The sequence below is a fragment of the Lepisosteus oculatus genome, chromosome 3, assembly GCF_040954835.1.
Source record: "Lepisosteus oculatus isolate fLepOcu1 chromosome 3, fLepOcu1.hap2, whole genome shotgun sequence".
NCBI classification, from domain to species: domain Eukaryota; kingdom Metazoa; phylum Chordata; class Actinopteri; order Semionotiformes; family Lepisosteidae; genus Lepisosteus; species Lepisosteus oculatus.
In genome coordinates, this window is record NC_090698.1 from 6,992,536 (window position 1) to 7,014,927 (window position 22,392).

The 22,392-nt window shown below is 46.4% G+C and overlaps 3 protein-coding genes across 10 annotated transcripts; 1 reads left to right on the plus strand and 2 right to left on the minus strand.

The window, feature by feature from the left end:
* Positions 1 to 287: 287 nt before the first annotated feature.
* On the minus strand, positions 288 to 7,093 carry LOC107076622 (P2R1A-PPP2R2A-interacting phosphatase regulator 1). Of its 5 annotated transcripts, XM_015340822.2 has the most exons (10): positions 6,805 to 7,092; positions 6,263 to 6,699; positions 5,978 to 6,062; positions 5,622 to 5,678; positions 4,650 to 4,714; positions 4,427 to 4,478; positions 3,988 to 4,055; positions 3,525 to 3,583; positions 2,639 to 2,723; positions 288 to 2,391 (listed from the first exon to the last, which is right to left on the minus strand). In XM_015340822.2, the coding sequence occupies exons 2-10, from the start codon at positions 6,361 to 6,363 to the stop codon at positions 2,265 to 2,267; spliced, it is 699 nt and encodes a 232-aa protein (XP_015196308.1). In that variant the 5' UTR covers positions 6,364 to 6,699; positions 6,805 to 7,092; the 3' UTR covers positions 288 to 2,264. The 5 variants fall into 5 exon arrangements, with proteins under 5 accessions (XP_015196308.1, XP_015196311.1, XP_015196313.1 ...); XM_015340825.2 differs by having other exon boundaries at positions 2,651 to 2,723; positions 6,263 to 7,093; XM_015340827.2 differs by having other exon boundaries at positions 4,427 to 4,475; positions 4,650 to 4,696; positions 6,263 to 7,091.
* Positions 7,094 to 10,541: 3,448 nt separating this feature from the next.
* gpr204 (G protein-coupled receptor 204) lies at positions 10,542 to 16,037 on the plus strand. The gene is made up of 2 exons (XM_006627506.3): positions 10,542 to 10,792; positions 13,774 to 16,037. Exon 2 carries the CDS (start codon positions 13,932 to 13,934, stop codon positions 15,153 to 15,155), a length of 1,224 nt encoding a protein of 407 aa, XP_006627569.1. The 5' UTR covers positions 10,542 to 10,792; positions 13,774 to 13,931; the 3' UTR covers positions 15,156 to 16,037.
* A 1,081-nt stretch (positions 16,038 to 17,118) lies between these two features.
* On the minus strand, positions 17,119 to 21,757 carry LOC107076585 (schwannomin-interacting protein 1). Of its 4 annotated transcripts, none has more exons than XM_015340608.2 (8): positions 21,559 to 21,757; positions 20,713 to 21,008; positions 19,822 to 20,077; positions 19,528 to 19,661; positions 19,063 to 19,138; positions 18,811 to 18,978; positions 18,549 to 18,675; positions 17,119 to 18,322 (listed from the first exon to the last, which is right to left on the minus strand). In XM_015340608.2, the coding sequence occupies exons 3-8, from the start codon at positions 20,044 to 20,046 to the stop codon at positions 18,222 to 18,224; spliced, it is 831 nt and encodes a 276-aa protein (XP_015196094.1). In that variant the 5' UTR covers positions 20,047 to 20,077; positions 20,713 to 21,008; positions 21,559 to 21,757; the 3' UTR covers positions 17,119 to 18,221. The 4 variants fall into 4 exon arrangements, with proteins under 4 accessions (XP_015196094.1, XP_015196093.1, XP_069042636.1 ...); XM_015340607.2 differs by having other exon boundaries at positions 18,549 to 18,681; positions 20,713 to 20,958; positions 21,559 to 21,756; XM_069186535.1 differs by having other exon boundaries at positions 18,549 to 18,681; positions 20,713 to 20,962; positions 21,559 to 21,756.
* Between the last annotated feature and the right edge of the window lie 635 nt (positions 21,758 to 22,392).

The following is a 22,392-nucleotide window of genomic DNA, read 5'->3' on the forward strand; positions in this document are numbered from 1 at the left end:
GCTGCCAGCAGAGGTTCTACTAAGTATTGACCGGGGGATGAGCACTTATTAAATGATGAGTTATTTTTAATTTATGGTTGACCATTATCTTTTTTTTTGGGGGAGACTCTGTGAAGATAAATGTGTGTCTCACGTAAAAATTCCCATTCTAAAAAAAAACAGAATTCTAGGCTTTTATTCTTAAGTGTGAAAAACAGGATGGGGGCTGAATACGTTTTCAAGGCCCTGTATTGGGTACTTTCAATTTGACTAGACCTAAAGTAGCCATATACATATAGTAGTCAGTAGCAGATACAATACGATGATTTTTATTCATATATTTAAAAGGTATATTTTTTCACAGAAACATGAGACACTTGGCGTTAATTGTACAAGCATGAAATACTCAGAGGAATGAATATAGTTTTTGTTGTTTGCATCTTACAAGTCCATAAAAATACTTTATTTTTCACAATTACTATATACAAGTTCCAAACAGTGAATGTAACCTTGGAAGGCAGTCATCTGCGAACTCTTGCTGCATGTCCTGTCTCCCGTCTTGCTGTCGCCTGTTTCACTATGTCTTCTCTCAGCTCGCCTGTCTCCGCTTACTGCTTCTCTTCTCCTGTCGCCTCCCTCAGTGTCACCTCTCTTACTGTCCTCTGTCTATTCTCACCACCCCCGTCTCTCCTTCTCACTGCTCATGCGATAAGATCTCTACACACACACACACAAACTTCAAAAATGCTGCAGGATTTTCCAGCCAAAATTCCTTTGTCCACATGAGGCCTGCAGGATACCTCTTCAAGAATACATAAGGAGTTTCTGGACCCAAAATCTTACAGAAGTTTTAGAATTTCCTCGAGCTTAGTCTCACACCCCCTGCCACCCAGTGCAGTTCTCATCAGCACGGTGACTCGGCCCTGCCATACTGAGGGTGATGTTGCCTGCAAAGCTGAGGAATGCCCTGGTCGGCTACAGTCTGCCACGCCTCTGTGGAGCTCAGCTGTGCACAAGGCTGCAGCTTGGAGAATCCCTGCTGCTGAGCACAAAGCCCAGGCTGGAACTAAGCCTGACTTTAAGCCTAACGTTTCACTGTGTTGGGAGTATAATATTAAACTGTGCATTAGACTGCGTGTACATCTGTGTCTTTTATTGTCTGTGTTATCTATATACTGCGTTTGAGTTTGTCAAAAGCAACGTTACTTATATTGTTACACGCATAATGTGCTTGGCAGGATTAGCCTTAGGTTGATTGGCTCAAACTGAAAGTGCTGCTTCCAAGGGCTGCACAAAGAACCACTTGTATATTTACCCTTATTTTTACAATTTTTGACACTAAAAAGATTGGCTTGAAGCCCAATACCAAAGGAAATTCCACCTTCTTTTAATGACAAAGTAGCTTCCTCTTGGCTTCCAGCAGATTACTTTGTCCAAATTCACTGTGTACCCACTTGAGGTCCTATTACTAGTTTCTCTGCCACAATTTATGACTTTTATTCTTATACAGAATTAAATATAGAGATAAATGTCAATTTTCAGCTTTTGCACAAGTTACATCTAAGCCCAGATTTGGAAAAGCCAGTAGTTGTTCTGATGTGGTCATTTCTTGTCTTTCCACTCACTCTCTCACGTAGTGCCACTTAAGTCTTTCACTGCATATTGCTAAAGCATTTTCTTCCAAGATGGGTTTACACCACTTGGAAAATAAAACTGTAAACTACAACAAAATATTAAAGTTTAGGCGGCATGGCATCATAAACTAGCATTCTGAAAAAGTGGCAAAACCGAATTGTGTCATTTTCTTATAAAGGGAAACACAGGTGTGAAGGTATGTGATGCACAATTCTAGATGATCCGGTTTCAATGCACGCTCTCTCTCTGTTGCTGATTCTTTGGCTATAAGTCCGGCTAGGATGCCCCCACCTCCAGACCAGTCTTGCTGTTTGAATGGGTAAATGTCTCCTCATCTGTTCTCTGTGGGGCCACTCTCTCGCCCACCTGTCTATCATCCAGTGATCGGCTGTGCTTCCATCTTTTCTGTTCTATAACTGGCTTAGCACATATCCTATCTGCTCTGTTAGGCTACAAAGCCAGACTGTGCATCTGAGTGGGTGGAGTCGGTTAGTTAAGCTTCTTTCAGCCGGACTGGACAGGTTTCCAGGCTGCTTTCTTCTAATTGGCTGCTGCCCCTCTTGAGGTTCTCTGAGTGGCCATCGGCAAGTGTGCTCTTCATTCTGGTCTCTGTTGGGTTGGGCTAGCGTCTTCTCCCCGGCACTGACTGGCTACATCCCGGGGTGCTGCGGGGTGAACGAAGGGGGGGTGGGCACACTGATGGCAAGAGAGAGTGGGCTTCCCTGGGGAGGCACACAGCCGGACATCCCCACTGGTGAAGAGCCAGCTGGCGCAACACTGGAGAGGGGGAGAGGAGAGACAGAACAACCGCGCAAGTTAACTTGACCGATGCACCACTGACATCACTTCAACCTCAAAACACAGCAAGAACCTGAGCTGACTACCGTTGCTTTTGTGACGAAGGGGAGATGCTACTTTGGAACCAGCATTAGCACTCCGACACTGAGCAGCATGTTTATATCTACCGCATGTACGGTGAACAGTGGTGTACACAATGCGTGTTTGTACAGTTTGTAAGCCCGACCTGACGGTGTACCCAGTTAGATGAGGGGGGTCGGTCACTCCTGTGACAAACAGCTTCTTGGGCGGGCCATCTGATTCCACTCCACCTGGCAGAGAGAGCAGGAAAAACATAAAGAACAATGATATCAGGGTGGTGTTTTGTAGTCGCTGCCTCAGAGCTCTTAGGGCTGGATTTAATTCTAGTCTAGGAAGACATCTCTGAGGTAGTGTGAGTGCTCTCTCCCTTGTCCTTGTGGGTTGTTGCCACATGCACTGCTTTCCTTCCACCTTCCAAAAGACATGCTAGTTGCTAGTGTGACCGTCGCGGTTCCGTGACAGGCTCGTGCCCTCCGCCACCCGTTCCGTCCTGCAGCACCTGGGGCGCGAACCCGGGTCTCCGGCGTAACGCAACGGGGAACCAGCCGGGTGAGCTAAAGGAGACCTCCCTCAGCCCAGGCAGCGGAGGTCCCTGCTACGCGCAGGGAGGGCGCTGACGTGACCGTATCCGAACTAGCCCCGCTACACTAGTGTGCACTGCCTCTTTCAAAGCAACCCTTCATGAGGGAAAGGCCATGTTTTCCGCAAAAAAGGAAGACATAAGGAAGCGAGTGCAAAGGTACCTCGACACTGCTCGTGTCACAAAATGATCCTAGTATATTGCTATCTTGAGCCGAAATATCCTACATCTCATCCAGGGTGTAATCACACTTTGTGCCCTCTGCTTCCTGGACAGACATCAGGCTCCCTGTGACTATTAGCAGGAATATCTGGCTTTACGATAATGGGCAAAGTGAAATCAGAATGGTGTATAGAGATTTTCACTTTGAATTTCACGGACTATTAAAACAAACATGGGAGAGTGAAAGAAGGTAAGACAAAGAGAGATAGGGAGGGAGAGACAGACTGACCTTTCCTCTTAAGTGGAGTGAGGACGGGCCATCGCACTGCTGGACTGACACTCCCCCTGCTGGGTAGGACAGGGATAACAATTATCATCATTATTAAGGACCACGGTAAAGCTAATATTGAATTAACTGTCATCCAGTAATGTGAAATACACATCTGAATGCACCCAAGACTCTGGGTTTATCAACACAGCGGCATTCAGAAAAGGTATTCTGTTCATTCCTATGTCATAGAACAGTTCTAAATACTAGCATTTAGGTAAAGATCACTTCCTCCATGGAAAATGGAACCATCCATCTCCCCTCTAAGTCCATTGAGGTCTGTGTTGCCTCAGGAGAAGGGGAGCTTTAAAACTAGAAAGAAAACCTTCAACATTTATTTGTAAGTTGCTACTTACTAGCTATCACATTAATTTTTAAAAATAAATAACTGTTCTTGGAAGAGCAAATAAGAGGCAGAACCTACTTTTTGAATCTTCTTGTTGGGCTGGGGGAGGAATTGGGTGTGATACCACTGTCAAGAGAGTGGAGGCCCTGAGAAGAGATGGTGAATGATACCTACTGAGGTACTGACAGTGCAGGTTCCCGTTTCCTTTAGTGTAGATGTTAGTACCTACAGGTACACCTTACACTGAGACAGCTGGCTGAATTCTTTTCATACCGATGCACACACTAATACACTAACTGGTTGAAACACTTGCTGACACACTGATGGGGACTAACGGAGTGACAAACTGATCCACGAATACATTGACTGGCAGATACAGTGACATACTGACAACTGAAACACTGATTGACATAGTAAAACACCGATATAACGACTGACACTGACTCACTGTCTCATGCACTAACAATGACACATTGAGTTACTGTCACACTGACTGGTTTCCGGTTGCTCAACTCACCAGGATCCTGTGGTCCTCCCAGGGACATTCAGGGGGTGGAGGACCAACACTGCTGGGCGAAAAAGAGAGCAGTCCTTTTGTCATCCTCACAGACAGAAAGACTGCTTGGGGAAGTCTTCCCCGGTCAGCATGTGTGTACCTGTGTGATTATGAGCGTGTCTTAACTGATCACACTTGAGTCTGACACGATGGGCGAGTCGGTCAGTCACGGTTCAGGTCTCACCTCTGTCTGTGTATGGCTCCTCTGGGGTTCGGCTCCATACATTCGTCCTGGGACAGAGAGACACGCTGTGAGCACAGTGGGAGAGAAGACAGGGGGGAGGAGAAAGAGAAAGGAGGTAAAAGAGGAGCTGGGGTGGGAGAGGCCCATTAATTGAAACTGTCTGATAGAGGCAGTCCTGGCTGCCAAGAGATACACTTTCTCCTGCGACACAATAAGTGTGCCATAATAAACAGTTTCTTTACTAAAACATTTAATTGCCCTCCTGCATTTCCCCACGCATGAGAGAGCTGGGACAAGGACACACAGCCCCGCTAGCCACCCAGAGTGTGACCCCCTGTGCCAGCCTAAGGACCACAGAGTAACACCACCAGAGAGGGGAGGGTTAGCTATTAAAGCTCACTGATTCAGTTTACATTACCTGTGATGAATGATATTTTTGGATTGTATTAAGTGATATTTATCAGTTATTTTACAAAGGCACACACATACACTGAGAGGCATTAAAATATAACATGCGATTGGCTCCAATACTCATGTGTCGCTCCTGCAATTGATTACGCATCTCAATTGAATCTGTTTAGTGATTAAAACATATTTACCTTTCTGTCTAAAAAACATATACACCAGATGCGCTATTGGATATACTGTGCAGGTACTTTAGAAACACTGCTGTTGTTACTCATGCCACTAATGCAATATGAATTGAACCCGGGAAGAGAAGCAGGAAAGGGGTCAGTTAGAGGAAAGCGAGAGAACGGGGGAGAAGAGACAGACGGAGGGATAAAAAGAGGGATGGAGAGGCACTGATTGTCAGAAGGATACAGGAAGCTGTGCAAGGAGTAGAGGCAAGGGTCTGAGGCAAGCAGGGTGGGCACAGCCCACAGAAAAAATAAAATAAGCTACGACAGTCCCAGTGATTCAGGACAGACATTCTTTTTCACCTCTCTTATGTTTCTCTCCTCACTCTCTCACCTGCTTCGAGTGCTCCAGCAATCCGCAGACCAGCGGAAACGGCGAAAGGGGGAGGGCCTAGGAGGAGAAGACACGATTGGCTCACTAGGAATGTCTGGGCAGGGGGGGGTAGACAGCACGAGCAGCCTGAAAAATATTGAATCCCTGTACTAAAAGACAATAGAAGCACAGCCAAAAGACAGACTAGGAACATGCCAGACACCCTGCCAAACAAACAGCGCAGAAACACAGGTGCGCTGAGAGACAGACAGACCAGGCCAGGCCAGTGTGTCTACGTGTAACAACCCCTGTAAAGCTACGTGGTGAGGAGACACTCAGAGACACAGATAGGAGTGCTGACAGAGAGCATGACTGACCAGTCCTGGGCAACCGAGATTGACAGACACACTGCTCCTCCGATAACGGGCCGTACTGCCAGAACTGAACACCGCCATCCCGTCACTGAGAGAAAGGGAGGAGGGAGGATGAGGAAGACAATAGAAGAAACAGGGGGATTGTCAGTGGAAGCAAAAAGGAGAGAGTATAATACTATTGAAATAATAATACTATTGAAAAACGTTAAAGTTACATGTTTTGTACACACTTTAATTGCACCGAAGAACATCATTCGATTGATTAAATTACCTTAAAAATTCCCTCACCTGACGCCAGTGATCATGGGGGCGCTGTTGGACCGTCGCAGAGCCCCGCCTCCACTGCCAGCAGCTGCGCCTGCGCACTGGTCTACCTCCATCCGTTCCATCCCGTCTAGATGGGCCTCCGGGCTCGACTCAAGCCCTCTCGCCGACCCTTGCGCTCCCGAACCCGGCGAGGCGCACCAACTCTAGCCCGGTGAAAGCCTGACCCGCAGGCCTCACCTTCGACCGTCTCGGTCCAAACTGAACCGAAACCGCCGAATCAGCGGGACACTGTCCTCCTCCCTGCCCCACTATCGCATCTTCGGGGTGAGAAGCCAGACCCGTGGTTTTAGCGTAGACCGCGGCGAAGAGCGAGAGGGGGAGGGGGAATGTCTGTTCTGAACAAGTATTACGTGGACCAAGTTACCAAATTAATTCGTTTCCATTGTAAATACCTTCACCTGAAATGAGAAAGTTAACGCGAATAAAAAAATTAATTGGGCTGAGTGCCCGACTCTTTGCTGTTGTCTGTTTTACGGTAAAATACCAAAGTTAGCATGACTTACAGTATTTTCAAACTTTCCCCCGTCAGAACTGAAGTTTAAATCGCAGAAATATATTTTCTTAATTTATTGTTTTTTAAAGGAAAAAAACAAAATTAGTGAATTTAAGGAACGACTTAATAATAATCCAAGGCTTATTTTTCCATCCGTCCTCGTCTCGCCTTTCTCTCCAATTCAGTTCAAAAGTCGCGACATATCCAAATTGTTATTAATATCACACATTTAAAATGTTTTTCATATACTCCGCAGCTAAATGTTTTCATTCCATCGGCCGAACAGGCGAAACAGCTCCTCTATGCGTTCAGCCCTGGCATTGCAGTGAGCCCGGAGATGCGAGTCGGTCGGGCTGTCAGCCTCTGGGTGTACTGTGCTACTTTTAAACTGGATTATTGGATCAAAGTATTGAATGGTTAAACATCGTTTTATTCTAGACTTTGCATACGCAGTATTCTCAGATTAGCTGTATTACTTCTACCAGACTTTTCATTTAGCTTTTGTTATTTATTGATATGTTAATCTTTTGTAGTGGTGTTACCCAAGTGTCCTAGACAGATTTCCCACTGCTCTCCTCCCCACAGAGAGATTGAGGTGTGTGGGGAGCATACTGGTGCACTATGGCTGCTGTCACATCATCTAGGTGGGGCTGCACACTGGTAGTTCTGAGTGTCCAGAAAAGAACTATATAAGTGTAAGGGGTTATTATTATAAATAGGAGTAATTATATTACAGCAGTTTTAAGTGGTATAGATTCCTCAGGTGTATAAATTTGATTTTCCTTAAAAAAACAGTACCCACTAGGGGCATAATAACCATTTGTTTTATTATTAGGAATTTATCTGGCTGGTGCTTCTATCCAAAGCAACTTGCATTTGTACCATTTCATGCAGCTGGGCATTTACAGGCAGCAGCTGTCTGAGTGGTAAAAGAAAACGTGACCCCAATGAGAACTGGACTGCCTTCCAGCAGTGTGGAGGGGGCCCTGGGCCGATGGCTAGAGGGCTGTGGGTTCAAGTCCCAGGATCTGGCAGGGGAGATAAAATAAGACACAGGCAACTAAACAACCCAGGAGTTACCACCATACCTAAAGGCAAGACGCTTAGCAAAGCTCTGTTCAGGACACAGCTGAGCCAGCAGCCCCTGGAAACAGGCAGAGGGGAAAGCTGCATGATCACAGTCCGTTCCCCTTTATTGGGCCTGAAACAAGCAAACCAGACTTCTGTGGGAACAACGCTATTATTCATTGGTATTCTCTGGACACACCGATTGTTCCACCAAAATGTTATTTACTGCAAGTGACTTATTGCATTAAGGTGCCAAACAAGAACAGTAACTAGAAAAACAATTGCAAATACCTTTATGGAAAGGACAAACTATGAACTGTTATTATATTAGAAGTGTAGAAGTTAAATGTATTTAATTTAAATACTGGCCTCTGTAAAAGCTGAAAGTATGTATAATATAACAATCTATAAACAAAGTTGTAGATTTTGCACGGAGAAATCCCACAGCCTAAGAGCACAGCCTTGACCAGCTAGGTCTTGGAATCGTGCAGCCGGCAGACTTCACACCCTGAGAGCCGATCTGGCGCGTGACGCGCTCCCCTCCCAGCCTGCCTGGTGGTCAGTGCCAAACAGCGCAGGGGGAGGCTCCCTCCTGCACCAGCCGGCCTGCTGGCGGTTAATCATTCCTAGAATGCTAATAATAATAATAATGTGTCCCAAGGGCCTTCATGCTTCATTAGGTACCCCGTTATTAAAAAGTCATCGGAAGGGTAGAAAGTTCACACTGGCCGCCCATTGCTCCCCTGTGACGGGACTGCTGGACTCCGCCAATGGGGCTCCAGGGATGTGGCAGAGGGCTGTGTTCTAGAACAGTGTGTTGGAAAACGGGGGCATGCTGTTCAGAGAATGAATGGGCAGTTTATACTGTGTTTGTCATTCTAATATTTTTGCCCCTGTGGTGATTCATTCCAGCCACCTGATAGGATATGTGAGCGTCTCACCTGATATCTCTGTAGCTTTGGGAACGGTAACACCTTAAATATCTTAAACATACAATTACCTCAACTACTAAACTACTCCTTTTTCCTGGATTGGGGTATTAGTTCACACACTCGTCATAATACCTTTTAAACTCGAGAAATACTTCAGCGGAACATCCAGCTTGGTCTGGGAGATCCTGGGACAGTTTAAACAGTCAGGCAGCGAGGTTAGGAGAAACCTCTCAAAGAAAAAAATAAATACATCAAATAATTAAGGCCCGTTTTTAGATGTAGTGGAAAAAGTGAAGGACTCAGTATAGAAATCATCTCCTGGATGGGTGAGGAAATGCAGAAGGTGCATGTCATCAATCCATCCATCCACCTTCAAACTGCTTCATCCAATTCAGGGTCGCAGGGAGCCAAACCATAACCAGGCAACCAATGGGCACAAAGCAAGACACACTGTGCAGGGGATGCCAGTCCATTGCAGACCAGACACACACACACTTTCACCAGGGCCAATTTTTTCAGAAGCCAATAAAACTACCAGTATGCCTTTGGACTGGGGGAGGAAACCCAGGCACACACGGTTGAGAATATACAAACGCCACACAGACAGCGCACCAGGCAGCCATGCTTACCACTGCCCCACCATGCCATCTGCATGCCAGCTACATATAGGAATAGAAATTTGTAGGCCTATTTTGCTCATGTGGATGGCTTCTTTATTGAAAGCAAACTCCATTTACAGATATAAAGTAAGAAACTGACCCAGAACTTGTTTAGTGAAAAATGACTTTGTGATTTTGCAGGTGTTTTGAATGCACTGGTAATTTTTAGCATGAATGAGCATTATACTGTAAATATAGAAAATTCGATGGTTCCAGAGCTTCATTATGCCACCTATAGAAAGCATCTTGTTATCATGTTTCATTGTCCTGCTCTTGACAGAGATCGCAGAGAAAGTGCAGAATTTAAATTTAAACTGAGGAAAATCATACCTATCCTAGGTCTCATTTAGAAAACTTTGCCTAGTTTTGGCATGTGTACAGTATGTGGCTTTGGCGCTGTGTCTTGTTGCCCTGCACTCTTGTGTTAATTAGCTAGACCCTCGTCGATGTCTGTGATGAAATTGCCAGCTCAGCACCAACGAGGGAAAACAGCCTGTTAACGACAGGACACACTGACACACACTAATACACAGAGACACACACACCAGTATGCTGAAAAACCATGGTAAGACAAAGAAACTCACACATAAGCCGTGAGGCTCATACAAAGACGTACAGCTCACATGCTAAGACAACCAATACACTCCTACACACAGGAACACATTCTCTAACCCTGATACACAGAGACACATTGACACACACTCATGTTTAAGCATCTGTACTTGTGAGGACCTCCCATTGACTTTCATTCTATTTTTCATCACAAATCCATACTCCACTGAAATGAAACTCCACATGGAGTTTTCTCAAGTAGTCTGGATTTTAAAGACGATGACATTTAGGTTCTAAAAAGACCTAAACGGTCCTCATAATAGCAATTGTTAGGGTCCCCACATGTTCAGCAAAACCTGCACAACAATATACTGGGAAACCTAACGAACCGACACACATTATTACACAGAGACACACAACAATACACAGGGACACACGCACACATCGGCACGCCAAGGGAGGGAAAGAGGGCAGGGAGGGGAGACAGAAAGCAGTGGGGCAGCAGGGAGGAGGTGCTAACAGGGGAGAGAGCACGATAGACAGGCAGAGACCCGAGAGGCACCTGCAGAGCTCCACAGAGTGGGTGGGCACAGCGAACAGCACGCTTCCCTGCAGCAGAGACGGACCTCACGATCCCAGGAGCTGCCGCAGAGATTTTTCCACTTTGGGTGGAAAGCCGTCAGGAGGACAGCGAAGGGCGAAGGCTTTGACCAACGTTGCTCATCGGCTCCGAGAGGGGGCTGCTCCCGGACCGAGAGAACTGGGGGCAGAGGGGACTGAGAAAGAGGTGAGTGGTAAAGCAGCTCACACGATGCAATGGCACACATTTCTACTCACGTCTTTAAAGGGACTTCCCAATAACTCTCGTCCTTTTTCTGTTTCTTGAAATGAAATGCCGCAGTCAGTGAAAGCATCTGTGAACAAAATTATTATGGACGCTTTTAGATTTTAAAACTGTTGCATTGATTAAAAAAATGTAATTTACACTGAAGGGATATCCCACATCATACATTTTGTCATTAGTTATTATCTCTATGGGAACATTTTCTCAAAATGTATCCCTACATCGAAACAATAATAAACACTCACAATCTCACACAGAGAAGCTACACCCTTTCTGATACACAACCTACATTACTGGAAGAGTTTTGCTATTTTACTTTGATTTTCTATCATTGCCCATAGCTTCAAAATGCTTTCATTATGCTTAACTACACTGGACCATGGGAACCGAGTCATACAGCGTATGACACACACACTGACTCAAAGGCAAAGGAAGCAGTATCTGTGCTTCCCGTAGCACAGACCCAAAAGGTTACAGATACATGCACATAATCACAATATCATAGACACTAAAATACAGCCAACTGAAGCTTCTAGCTACATACACTGTAACACATGCAGGTAAGACATAGGAGGTTGTGGGCAGAATACCAGGGAGCCCTAAACCCCTGGTCTTCTTTCACAGGGTGTTCTAAGCTATTAATAAGCTCCGACCTGCCAGGAGAATCTGTCACCTTTCATTGCTGACGCAAATGACCATCTCAGCATTGTCGTTCAGCAAAACCTGAAGAGATGGTATTACTGTAAGCCTGCATAACTAGACCTGTGAACTAATTAACCATAAAGAGCAACACAAGTTTTTCACTTTTCATCGGGAGGCTGCCAGCTTTTTTGTAGTTCTGGGGATTTTTTTTTTTATTCTTGGGAATGAAGACAAGACATTGGTAAAAAAAAAGCAAGGAAAAACCGCTCAGAGAAAGGGAGGCCGAGTGATCAATCTAGCTGACAGAGATTCAAAACAAGCTGCCTCTCTACAGTTTGGAGTTCTTCCTCGCATGTTGGTTTTTCTTGTATCATGTGGTGTCTGAGAGGAGGCAGTCTTCTGGGATCCCCACTAAAAAGCTGCTTTTGGGTTTGTTGGAGATGTAAATACCACTAGCCACAGATTTATCACTGATTATAAAATTTAATTTTTTTTTCGCTTTTTGGGAAAGGAGTGGCAAGGAGAGCATGTTTTGTTATCCTTCAGATGTGAACAGTGAACATATATAAGGGGAAACTAGCAATTTCACAACAAATTGATTTCTTTAATGCATGGATATCCTCTGCCAATGACAAGTTACCCACCCCTAGTCTCACTGTTGCGATTCCTTAGTTGCTCGCAAGGAATGAGTTTCTTGCTGTGCAGCTCCTTCTTACAACAAAGCAGCAGACTAACAAACCCACCTACATGTCCTGTTTGTTTCCAGATATGTTTCTGAAAACACATTGGCAAAAACATGTGGGGAGAAAAGCAGAATCCTATACTGTGATCATACGCCCAGCGAGTGCTGAGATTGGGCAACACTGACAAACTCCACCCCAAGGTTTCCCACAACTGAGCAGCTCTTAGAGTGTACTGCTTTTTCACTGGGAACAACACCACCCGAGAATGAGGTGTCCTGAAAGGAGTGTGGAGTGTTTAGTGAATAGGAGGAGGAGGCCAGAAGGAGAAGGAGCTGCAGAGGTGCAGATGGGGTAGAGGTGGGATGCAAAAGACATACATGAGGGAGAGAAGGGCATCACGTACGGTATTCATAGTGTTTAAGAGTTGGAAATGAAATCAGAACAAAAACATGTTTTGTCTTGACACTGAAAGCAAACTGGATTTGTTTGCCAGGCCCAGAAGATACAGGTTCACCTTAAAACATTTAGGTTATCAAGCAATTTTTGGCAATAACCCTTATAATAACTGACATCCGAGTCTGATTGAACTTGGTTGTTGTCATCCTTCCTGAACTCTTCATAACAGACTCCGTTTCTGAATAAGCTGCTCTGGACCTTCTGCCTGTGAATTTGCTCCAGCAAGCATTCCAAAACTTTGCTTGGATTGAACCCTCAGCCTTCGTCCCCCATCCTGTGCTGAAAACAGGGTCTTGATGGAGATTCCCTGTTTTTCAGCAGCCACTTCCACCTACCCACTGGAAACCAGGCACCAAGTACAAATGCTGGACATTTTGCCACTCTCACCAGTCACAATTTAGGCCTGATCCGGGTAGAGGTTTCCCTGCAGTGGGACCATTCAGAACGCTGATGCGTTCCAGAAACTCAGAAAGACTGGGCTTCTGAGCACATATGATTCACATCGGATGGAATTCCAGTTAAACAGTGTTGCAACTGCAAATGGCTGTTGAGTTTGCAGTTCAGTGGTCTGTATTAATGCCGTGCAGTGTGACATCTAGGCTGAGGGAGGCTGGCATTTGGAGCTGCATTCATTTTCTTATTTCCCTCACTTATCAGTTGTTTGTCTCCCTCCCTCTGTCCCATCTTCTGCTCTTTACCTACAGAACGGTCAGCCATATATATATATAAATAAAGGCAGTAATTAGAGGTGAGATGTAGAGAAAGATGGAGGCTATGTAGGAGAGTGGGAGAGAGTTGTGTGCACTGGGGGGAAAGAGAGGGTGTTGATTTCCCGGGAAGCTGGAAGTTTGGTTACTGATTGAGGGAGTAATGGAGCGAAAGAGTGGACTGAGTCAGCATCCCAGACAGGCGGACAAACAACACAGGAGATTGTGCAAGAGAGAAGGAGGGAGAGGGAGAAAACGTGTGGGGAGAGAGATAGAGCAAGGGTAGAGGAAATAAGCCCAAGTCAGGAGAGTATCTGCTGGATCTGTGCACGTCTGTCTCTGCACTTAGGTCTGTTTAGCCCATTTCGTTGGCATTTCTATCTTTAAAAAATAAAAACACAAATACAAAATATAACTCTGAAATGTGTCTCCACAGGAAAAGTTGAAGTCAGGATCATTCACATCCAGTCCACATGCCTGATTGACTGTGGGTCTGCCAGGAGAGAGGGGAGTACTGGGGGAAACAGAGCAAAGACGTGAAGGCACCCAGAAAAGGATATGACACTATAAGCATTGCAGCAGCCTGTACGCACCATGACCATGGGCACCATGATAATAAGTACAACAGAGGAGGTGGGGTCTGCTGTCACCGACGGCAACCAGAGCTGGTCCTCTCCTTCATCATCCTGCAGCATTGATGAATCCTACAAGTATGTCTTCCTGCCTCTCTGCTACTCCTTCACCTTTGTCTTCAGCATCTCTCTCAACTCTGTAATCCTCTACCGCTCCTTCAGACGTACCAAGCGGTGGAACGCCTCCCTTATCTACATGGTCAATCTGGCGACAACAGACTTCATGTACGGGCTCTCGTTGCCTTTCCTGGTGGCCAGCTACATCATGAGGGACCGCTGGGTTTTTGGTGACTTCATGTGCCGACTTGTTCGCTTCCTCTTCTATTTCAACCTCTACTGCAGCATTTTCTTTCTCACCTGCATCTCGGTACACCGCTACCTGGGCATCTGCCACCCAATGAAGACCATTACCCTGGAGACCAAGCGTGCCGTCAGGGGAACCTGCGTCTTGGTGTGGGCAGTGGTCTTTGCCCTGACCAGCCCCATCTTTCGATTTGCTCAGACAGAACATGTCCAGAGAGGCGGGGGGGCTGGAGACGATGGAGGAGGAGAAGCCTTCCAAAACTGCTGGGATGATGCCATAGACAAGGAGTTCTTGGACTACGTTCCCTATGGAATCGTTCTGCACCTGTTAGGCTTTTTTGTCCCCTTTTCCATCATTGCCTGGTGCTACTCGCGCGTGGTCACTACCATTGTCCGCACCCTGCGCTCCCAGCCCCAGTTACAAGGAGAGGGTGGCAACAGGGTGGTGGAATTGGGACGGGCACCCCTGGGAGGACTGTCGGTGACATCGGGCCCCCAGTCGCCTTGTTTCCGCAGGCGCCGCAAATCAATCAAGACCATCATCACCATAACTTTGCTCTTCGCCCTCTGCTTCTTCCCCTTTCACGTCACTCGCACCCTCTTCCTGCTGCTCAAGGTCTCGCCCAGGGTGCCCTGCCACTCCATGCGCATGGTCTCCATCTGCTACAAGGTCACCAGGCCCCTAGCCTCCTTCAACGCTTGGCTGAATGCCCTCCTCTACTTCCTGACCAAGGAGAAGGGTGCCCCTCACTGCCCACAGCCACCACAGCTGCCCTGGCCGCTGCGTCTCCTCCGCAGGGGAGCAGGAGGGACAGGAGGCAAGGACAGCAACAACCATAATGAATCTAAGTCCTCGGGGAACATATTTCGGAGTCTGCCCTGAGAGAGGGGACAGCGGTGAGTGGGGTGGGGGGAGGCCGAAAGAGTAAGAAGGGAGAGAACAAGGGATACAGCGAGACAGAGAAAAGGGAACAGGAGAGGGAAGGGAGGAGAAGCGGAAAGGAAAGAAAAGATGAGGCATAAAGACTCTGGGAGAAAGGCATATGGACTCGCAGATTGTACTTGAATCCTATGAGGCAGAATACTAACAGCAGGGGAATGTGAGACCAGTGACAGAGCACATCTCAGCATGTGAGCAGAAGACATTGATAACCCTCCCGACACACTGGACCCCGCAGTCAGATGCTTTGATACTCATACACTGGACACTGCAGAACAGGGGCACTGATATGTTGGACATAGCCTGCAGTGTCACAGACAGACTCCGTTTCCCTTAATGGTCACTCCCTGACAAAGGTGAACAAGCTCTTTCACCAGGCAGGGGTTCTGGTTGTAAAGGTACGTCTGTCTGTGCATCCCATGGAGTATCGCATGTATCTGTAGCTGCAATGATCATGTTTGGTAGAGACCCGTTTGCCTGTTTTTCATCAGCCCTGTTCTTCATCGGCTAAACTGGCTGGGTCATACCGCTGTTCATGAGCAGCATCTGTTGATGAACAGACAAGAGTATATTGGGGTGGTGGTGGTGTGTGTGTGTGTTGGGGCTGGAAAGTGATTCTATTTGTTCAATGCATTTTTTGTATCTCTTTTCCCAAAGACTACACAAGGGATAAGAGGCTTGTGCTCGGCCTGGGCAATCTCCTCGTATTAAGCCTCTTTCCACTCATGCCCAATGTGTGTATATGTATTCAGAGTGGTCCCACGGGCTCACCTCTGTGATACTGTGTTTTTACCATGATTAAATAAATAACACTTAATTATTCCACTCCCTGTCTGGTTTATGTGCCAACTCTGTGTACAATGTACAGTTTCTTGTTAAAAACCAAATACGTCCCTGCCTGATCCTTAAGAAGCCCATTGTCTTGACTTTGTCAATGCTTGTGGATTTCAATATTTGTATCAGGTCTCCTCTATTTTTGAGGACTGGGGTTACTGCTGGATCCGTCTTACAAGCATTCAGGTCTTTAGCTGTAGATATGTGCTAAAAACCAGGATTGCTGAAAGGGCCTGCAGACACCAGTGTACCCGCTGTCCTTTTGGGTGCACTTGGAATAATGAGATAAAGCTTTGATAGCCTTATTAATAAAACATTGAGACACAGCAAAGATCTATAAAAACACACCTGTAAGCCAAGAAGCTGCACCTTTCTCCTGCCCGGCTCTGAGGAGAGCCCAGAAGTCACCTCTCTTCTCTAACGCAGGACCAAGCCTCTGCTTGTACTGAGCGTACAAACTCTTCGGCAAAGGAAGACATCTTAAACATATCCTGAAAACAGACTTTACGCATTGAAAGTGCTCAAACTGTAAACTGAAATATGCCTGTAAACGATTTTCAATAAAGGTGGAACCGGAAGGGGATGTTCATGTATGCGCATGAGCTATGCTCGTTATTCATTCAGTTCATGGTGTTCTGATGGGGAAATCTTCCTGAGCTCCGGCCCTGGGGTGTAGGTTAATGTGTTGTTAATCATTTATCAGCGATTCTAAACACAACCCAAAGTTCAAGTCCCGATTGCTTTCCTGAATATTAATACACATACAGCAGCACAGACAATTGAAGTTGCACACACACACTGTGTGTACAGTAACATAACCTCTACTCCAATTTCTTGCCTGAGTATCTGTCTGAGCCTTACAGATAATGATGGGCTGTGGTTTCAAACCACTTTCAACACAGCCTCCCTGCCGAGAGTTAGTTGTCAGCCTTAAACTTATGGCCTATTTTCTCACCCAGGTGAATAAACAGCAAACATTAAAATATTAAGCACACTCCCCCCCTGTATTCATCGTCTTGCTGTGTTAATTAGAATTTGATGAGCTACTGAATTAACATCACATTTCCAACAATTTAAAAAAATGGTAAAAGTTTATTGAAATACAGAGAACTTCACCACACTGAACTGCTCATGCCAGAAAAACAGTAAAGACTCCCTTTTGTTATAAGCAGCTCTGGAAAGAGGATGAAGCTTCACCATAGCAAAATGACCCTGAGTGTATGCAGCACTAACCCAAGTAGAAAGGCACTGTGGTTTATATCCTCTTGATTCTATGCCTGGTGGTTGGTCACATACACATCTCCATGCTGAGACAGAAAGGCAGCAGGGCAGGTCCCTGTAACTCACTCCAAGATTACAGTTTTTCATTTAATTAGGAGTGATGTTATCATGCCATTCCGAGTAGAGTTTGCAGTTAAAGCTGCCTGACTTTCTACCGTGGACATTCACTTATTCGTGATACAACTCTTTCAGTCAACAACAGCTCTCAGACGCTCACGATTAAATGAGCAAGCACAATTCACGACAGGTACAATAATAAGAATTACATCTTCTCATGGAGCAACTCCAGCCCCTTGCATGACATCATCTGTTGTTGCTCATGTGATGTAACGTCTCTGCCTTTTTTTCTGTTGTCATCACACACAGCTGATGTTTTCAGTAGAAACATCAACAGTTCTCTCTGTCTGAGATGTCAGTCAAACACAGACAAGCAGCTTGCATTTGACAGAATTTTAAGGTGTAAAGGAGAAAGTGTACTGTAGCTATGTGGCGACAGACAGCATAGACAGTCAGTAGCCAAAGGTGATAAAGGCCTCGGGCAACTGAAAGACAAATCTCTTTTACTTTGTACTTCCTCACCTTCATACAACAGAAGAAAAATGAATAAAACTAACAGGAGTTACAGGAAATAGTCATAAAATGTCAGTTGCTCCTCTCAGTTTGTCTGGGGAATGTTACTTCAGTCATCCTGACTGATACAAATGATTTCACACAGCAGTGCATTAAAGAGCAGAAAAGTCTGTGTTGTGCTTTCTCTTTGACAATGTCCACTCCAACTCCGTAGCCTGGATGTGTAAAACTAAAAAGATGTTGCTCCAGCAGGGGTTTCGTGATACAGTATGAAGTAGGAGGTCAATCAGTCAGGGAACCATGGCTAAGGCACACAATGTGGTGTCAGAATGATGTCATATCCTGAACCTCCAGCAGCATGGCATCCTGCTCCGTTCGCAGCTGGTCACGGGTCAGCAGCAGCCCCACCAACTCAGAACTCAAATCTGATTGAGACACAGGATAACGGTGGTCAGTACACATTAAGACATTACAGCAAGGGTGTGTGTGTGTGTGTCAGGGGGCAACAGAGTAATAGTTAACAGGTTGTACTCGGTACTCCTTAATATAAATCAATATAAATTAACAACTTCAGTATCGATCTATTGGCTCAGTCCTGATCTGTGTTGACCATGTCTGATCTAGACTGGTCAGTGCTTCTGACACACTCACCCTGTATGGCCTGGCTCAGTGTTTCCCTCAGGTTGTCCAGCTGCTGCAGGCTCAGAGGTTGAAGGTCACTGCGCTCCAGTCGTCTCCTTTTCTTCACCCCTAGCCCTTCGCTTAAACCTGCGGTGGGCTGACCCTCACAACAGGACAAACACAGCATAGGATAAATACTGCCTCCTAGCCTGACAGGATATCTATGCGTCTGTGGTGCACTTCCACCTCACCGTTCCTCTGACAGCATGCGTCTTTATCCACCTTTCCTTACCTCTTTCTGTGCAGTGCAAGATGGCTTCAGTCTCTCTCGGAGAGTGCTCAGTGCAACCTGTGCCTCTCTCCTTAGCTCTGCCCGTCTCTCAGACCACTCACTACCAGCAGCCTGTGCAGGGGGACTGGCCTTCTGCATGAGCCCACACCCACTGCTGCCCAGAGCACTCTGTGAAACAACATGGAAACAGTTGCTTTTCCCCCTTCTCTGTCCAAACGTCTGCTTTTCCTTCATTGACCTCCCGATCTTTACCTCTCCCTCTTCCTCCTCCTCCTCACTCTCACTGTTGTTGATGAAGCAGAGCTGGAGATTCATTCGACTCTGTAGTCTGAGAGGAAGAGGAAAGGATCGATGCTGATTAAAAAGGCCCAATACAGAGCTGTGCTGTATCTTAACGGGAATGATCTACAGAAAAAGACAGAGGGCGAATACCAGACCACAGGTTTCACAGCAGGGGTAGACAGTTCCATCCTTGAAGGGCAGAGACTTACAGGTTTTTGTTCCAAATTTAAACTTAATACTTTTAACTGAATCTGAAACCAAATCACCCGAGTTTTAAAGTCTCCCTATGTTGCTTATTAAAAGTACTTCCATGATCTTTAGAAATCCACCCTTCAGGCAGGAATTTCTCACACCTGATGAAGACTATAGTACCACTGCCCCCCAAAAAAATATCCGCAAAAGACAAAAAAACAGGAAAAAGACACTGCCCTGTACCTTGAAGTCAGCGCTATTAAACGGCTGCTGTCCTTATCCTCATCCTCCTCTCTCCAACTCTCCCTGACACTCCCTCGTTCCCTCTCCTCCGCCCAGCCTGCTGCTACAGCTCCTCGCTCCTGCACACCTGCAGGCTGAGAGAGGGGAGAATGAGATCATCTCGATCGATTTGCTTCGCTAGATTTGAGACACTGGGACATGTTAACTGTATGCAACCATGAAAGGAGCCAACCCCTTTAAACTACAAAGTTTCCTAAATTCCTGTAACCCCCCACTCCATTTCTCTCTCTTCACCTTCGCCCGACTCTCCTCCTGTTGCTTTTCAAGTTCCGTGATGCGCTGGTTCAGAGCCTCCCAGTGCATGATGGGAAGGCCAAGGTCATCCTCCATGGACCCTTTCCCCCAAGTCAGGGCTGGCTCTGTCGCTGCCTGATCAGAATTCTCCGCCTCATCGTAGTCTTTCTCCTCACCCCACGTGCTCTCCCTCTCCTTCTCTCCTTCACTCTGTGGCTCCATCATTGGGAATTAGAGAAGTTGAAATGTGGGAAGACTGGGGAGAGAAAACAAGGTTTTCCTGAGAAAAAGAAAGGGGCATATCCCATCACCTTTCCACTGCTTTTTTAGAACTATAACCTCCCAGTTGACAATTGATTGATGACTGTCACGATTCTACAAAGGTTACAAAGTCAGAGTATGAAAGTTCTTTAAGATTTTTGGCTCATAAAAATCTATTCTGCGAATACACAGTAACAGTGCTGCAATAAATGTAAAACAGTTTTGAGATTTTATAACAAATATTCTCTGAGACTCTCTAGGCAAATTCACTCCCATTCCAGGAGTACAACTCTAGACTCTGATGCAGGCTCCTACACAGGAAGCCTGGTGAAACCTGGAGTGGATTAGATTGCTACACAATGGGAGTCTGACTCAGTTAAACCATAAAACCTGGAGCAGTTTGATCGGCTGCGTATTGGTCACCGATCCTAGACGGGGAGTGCGAGACAGTATGTGGAGCTGTGGTGGGCAGGAGGGGGGTCATTATGTAGGGTACAGAGCAGCCGGACTGACAGACAGTATAGCCAGGAGAACTATAAGCCTGCCACCCCACAGAAAGACATGTGTAGACAAAAATCGAGACACAGGAAACTTAGCAACCGCACCACACCTATACACAGACCAGCTCACCTGCGTTTGATGGGAAGCTGTTCCCTCTCTCCTCTCAGCTCCCCTTTTTCTTGGAGGTGCATAGATTGGAAAGTCCCTCTTGGTCTCACACATGCAGCTGTGCAAGGCCGAGTTGTTAACTTCTCCGGAGCCACCGTCTTTTGCCACAACGTCTTTCTGAAACGGCTTTGCCCCTTTCGCAGACGTCCCTCGTCTGCTCGGCTCGGTGCGGGGCTGGCCGCCTGCTGGCGTGCGCCTGTGATGAAACTGCCTACGGGGTGTAACTCGCGGTGAACTTGTCCAGACTGTGCAGATTCCTTCGCAAATTGAAGGAGGGAAAGGGAGAGGGAGGGAAAGGAGAACCGAGCCAGGTGTCCGGTTTCAGAGATGATTCAAACCAGATGAGTCCGACATCATTAAAGAGAAAGTTTGAGGGGGAAAAAGAGGGTTTGGGGGGATTGTTTGATGGGAAGGGGACAAGATCCTGCCTAGGTTTTTCCTTTCGGTTCAACTAAAGAATTTTAAAATAATTTTCAAGCAGACGAGCAAACAACCGGGGAGACTACCGCAACGTAATCGCGTTGTCGTACTAGGGTGGAGGCGAAGATACTGGTGCCGTTGCTGTTCTAATGCGTTTGTCGTTTTCTGTTCGCTGGGATTCTAGGTCGGAAAACCACTGTTACTATTAAAGCCAGTTAAACAGAGTCAGTGGCATTATTTCCAAATACAGTCAACGCGCCGTACTAGAACTTGCTATTCCACACACACACCCAGCGAAATCACAGAGCCGAGCCCAGAGATTCCTGCTGCAGTGTGAGTGCCTTCAAAACTCCCCCCCTCACTCTCTGAAGTTTCCGCTGAACCCACCTGTGCGTGAACGGGGGGCTCCTCCCCACCCGTGTCCGTCCCCCTGGGCTCGCAAGAGCTCGCGGACGCCGCTTCCGAGCTCCCCGGAGGTCACCGGGATCATTGGAGACGCAGGGCGGCTGCACTCTCAACTGTGAGCAATTGCGCCATTTGCACGAGTGCCTACACGAGCCCGAGCAGCCCCTGTAGGAATCCGTTCTTCCCTGTTTTAACCGCTAGAGGAGCTAAGCACCAAATGCGAAAACTTCAAAGAAGAACAGAAAAATAGGGTCCATCTATTGATAATATTCTCTTGTTTCCGCCCTTGGCAGTATTAAAGATTCAGGCCCTGTGTACCTTGTGAGAGAGGTTTGCATCATCCTCCATGTCCACAGAGGTTTTCTCCCACAGGAGGCTTTTACTGAATTGAAAAGCCTTGTTTTAATTGCACTCATTCTGTTGTCTCCTCTTCTCGTATTTCTTTCTTACTGTCAAAGTGCTTTGCGAAGCTACTTTTAAAGGCGCTGCATGACACAGTCGATTAATATCATCATTGTTCTGACTCGGTAAATAATAGGTCAGTTGAGGCCTCTAAATTGTTCCCTGTGTTGTGAGTAGCTCTGGGTTGGACAGGGGCAGGTGCACATCCATCTGCAGCACGTAGCCAGAGCTCCTATCAGTAGGAAATATCAGCCTGTAGGAAAGGGTTCCAGAGATCTCTGTGACACGCCTTCACATATAAGGTCTGTGAGACGGAGCGGAGGAGGAGAGAGAAGAAATGTGCAGAACGAGAAGGAAAAGAAGAGAAGAGAGGGAGAAGGCAGTGTGGGTTGGAAAAGGGGAGAGGAGGGGTAA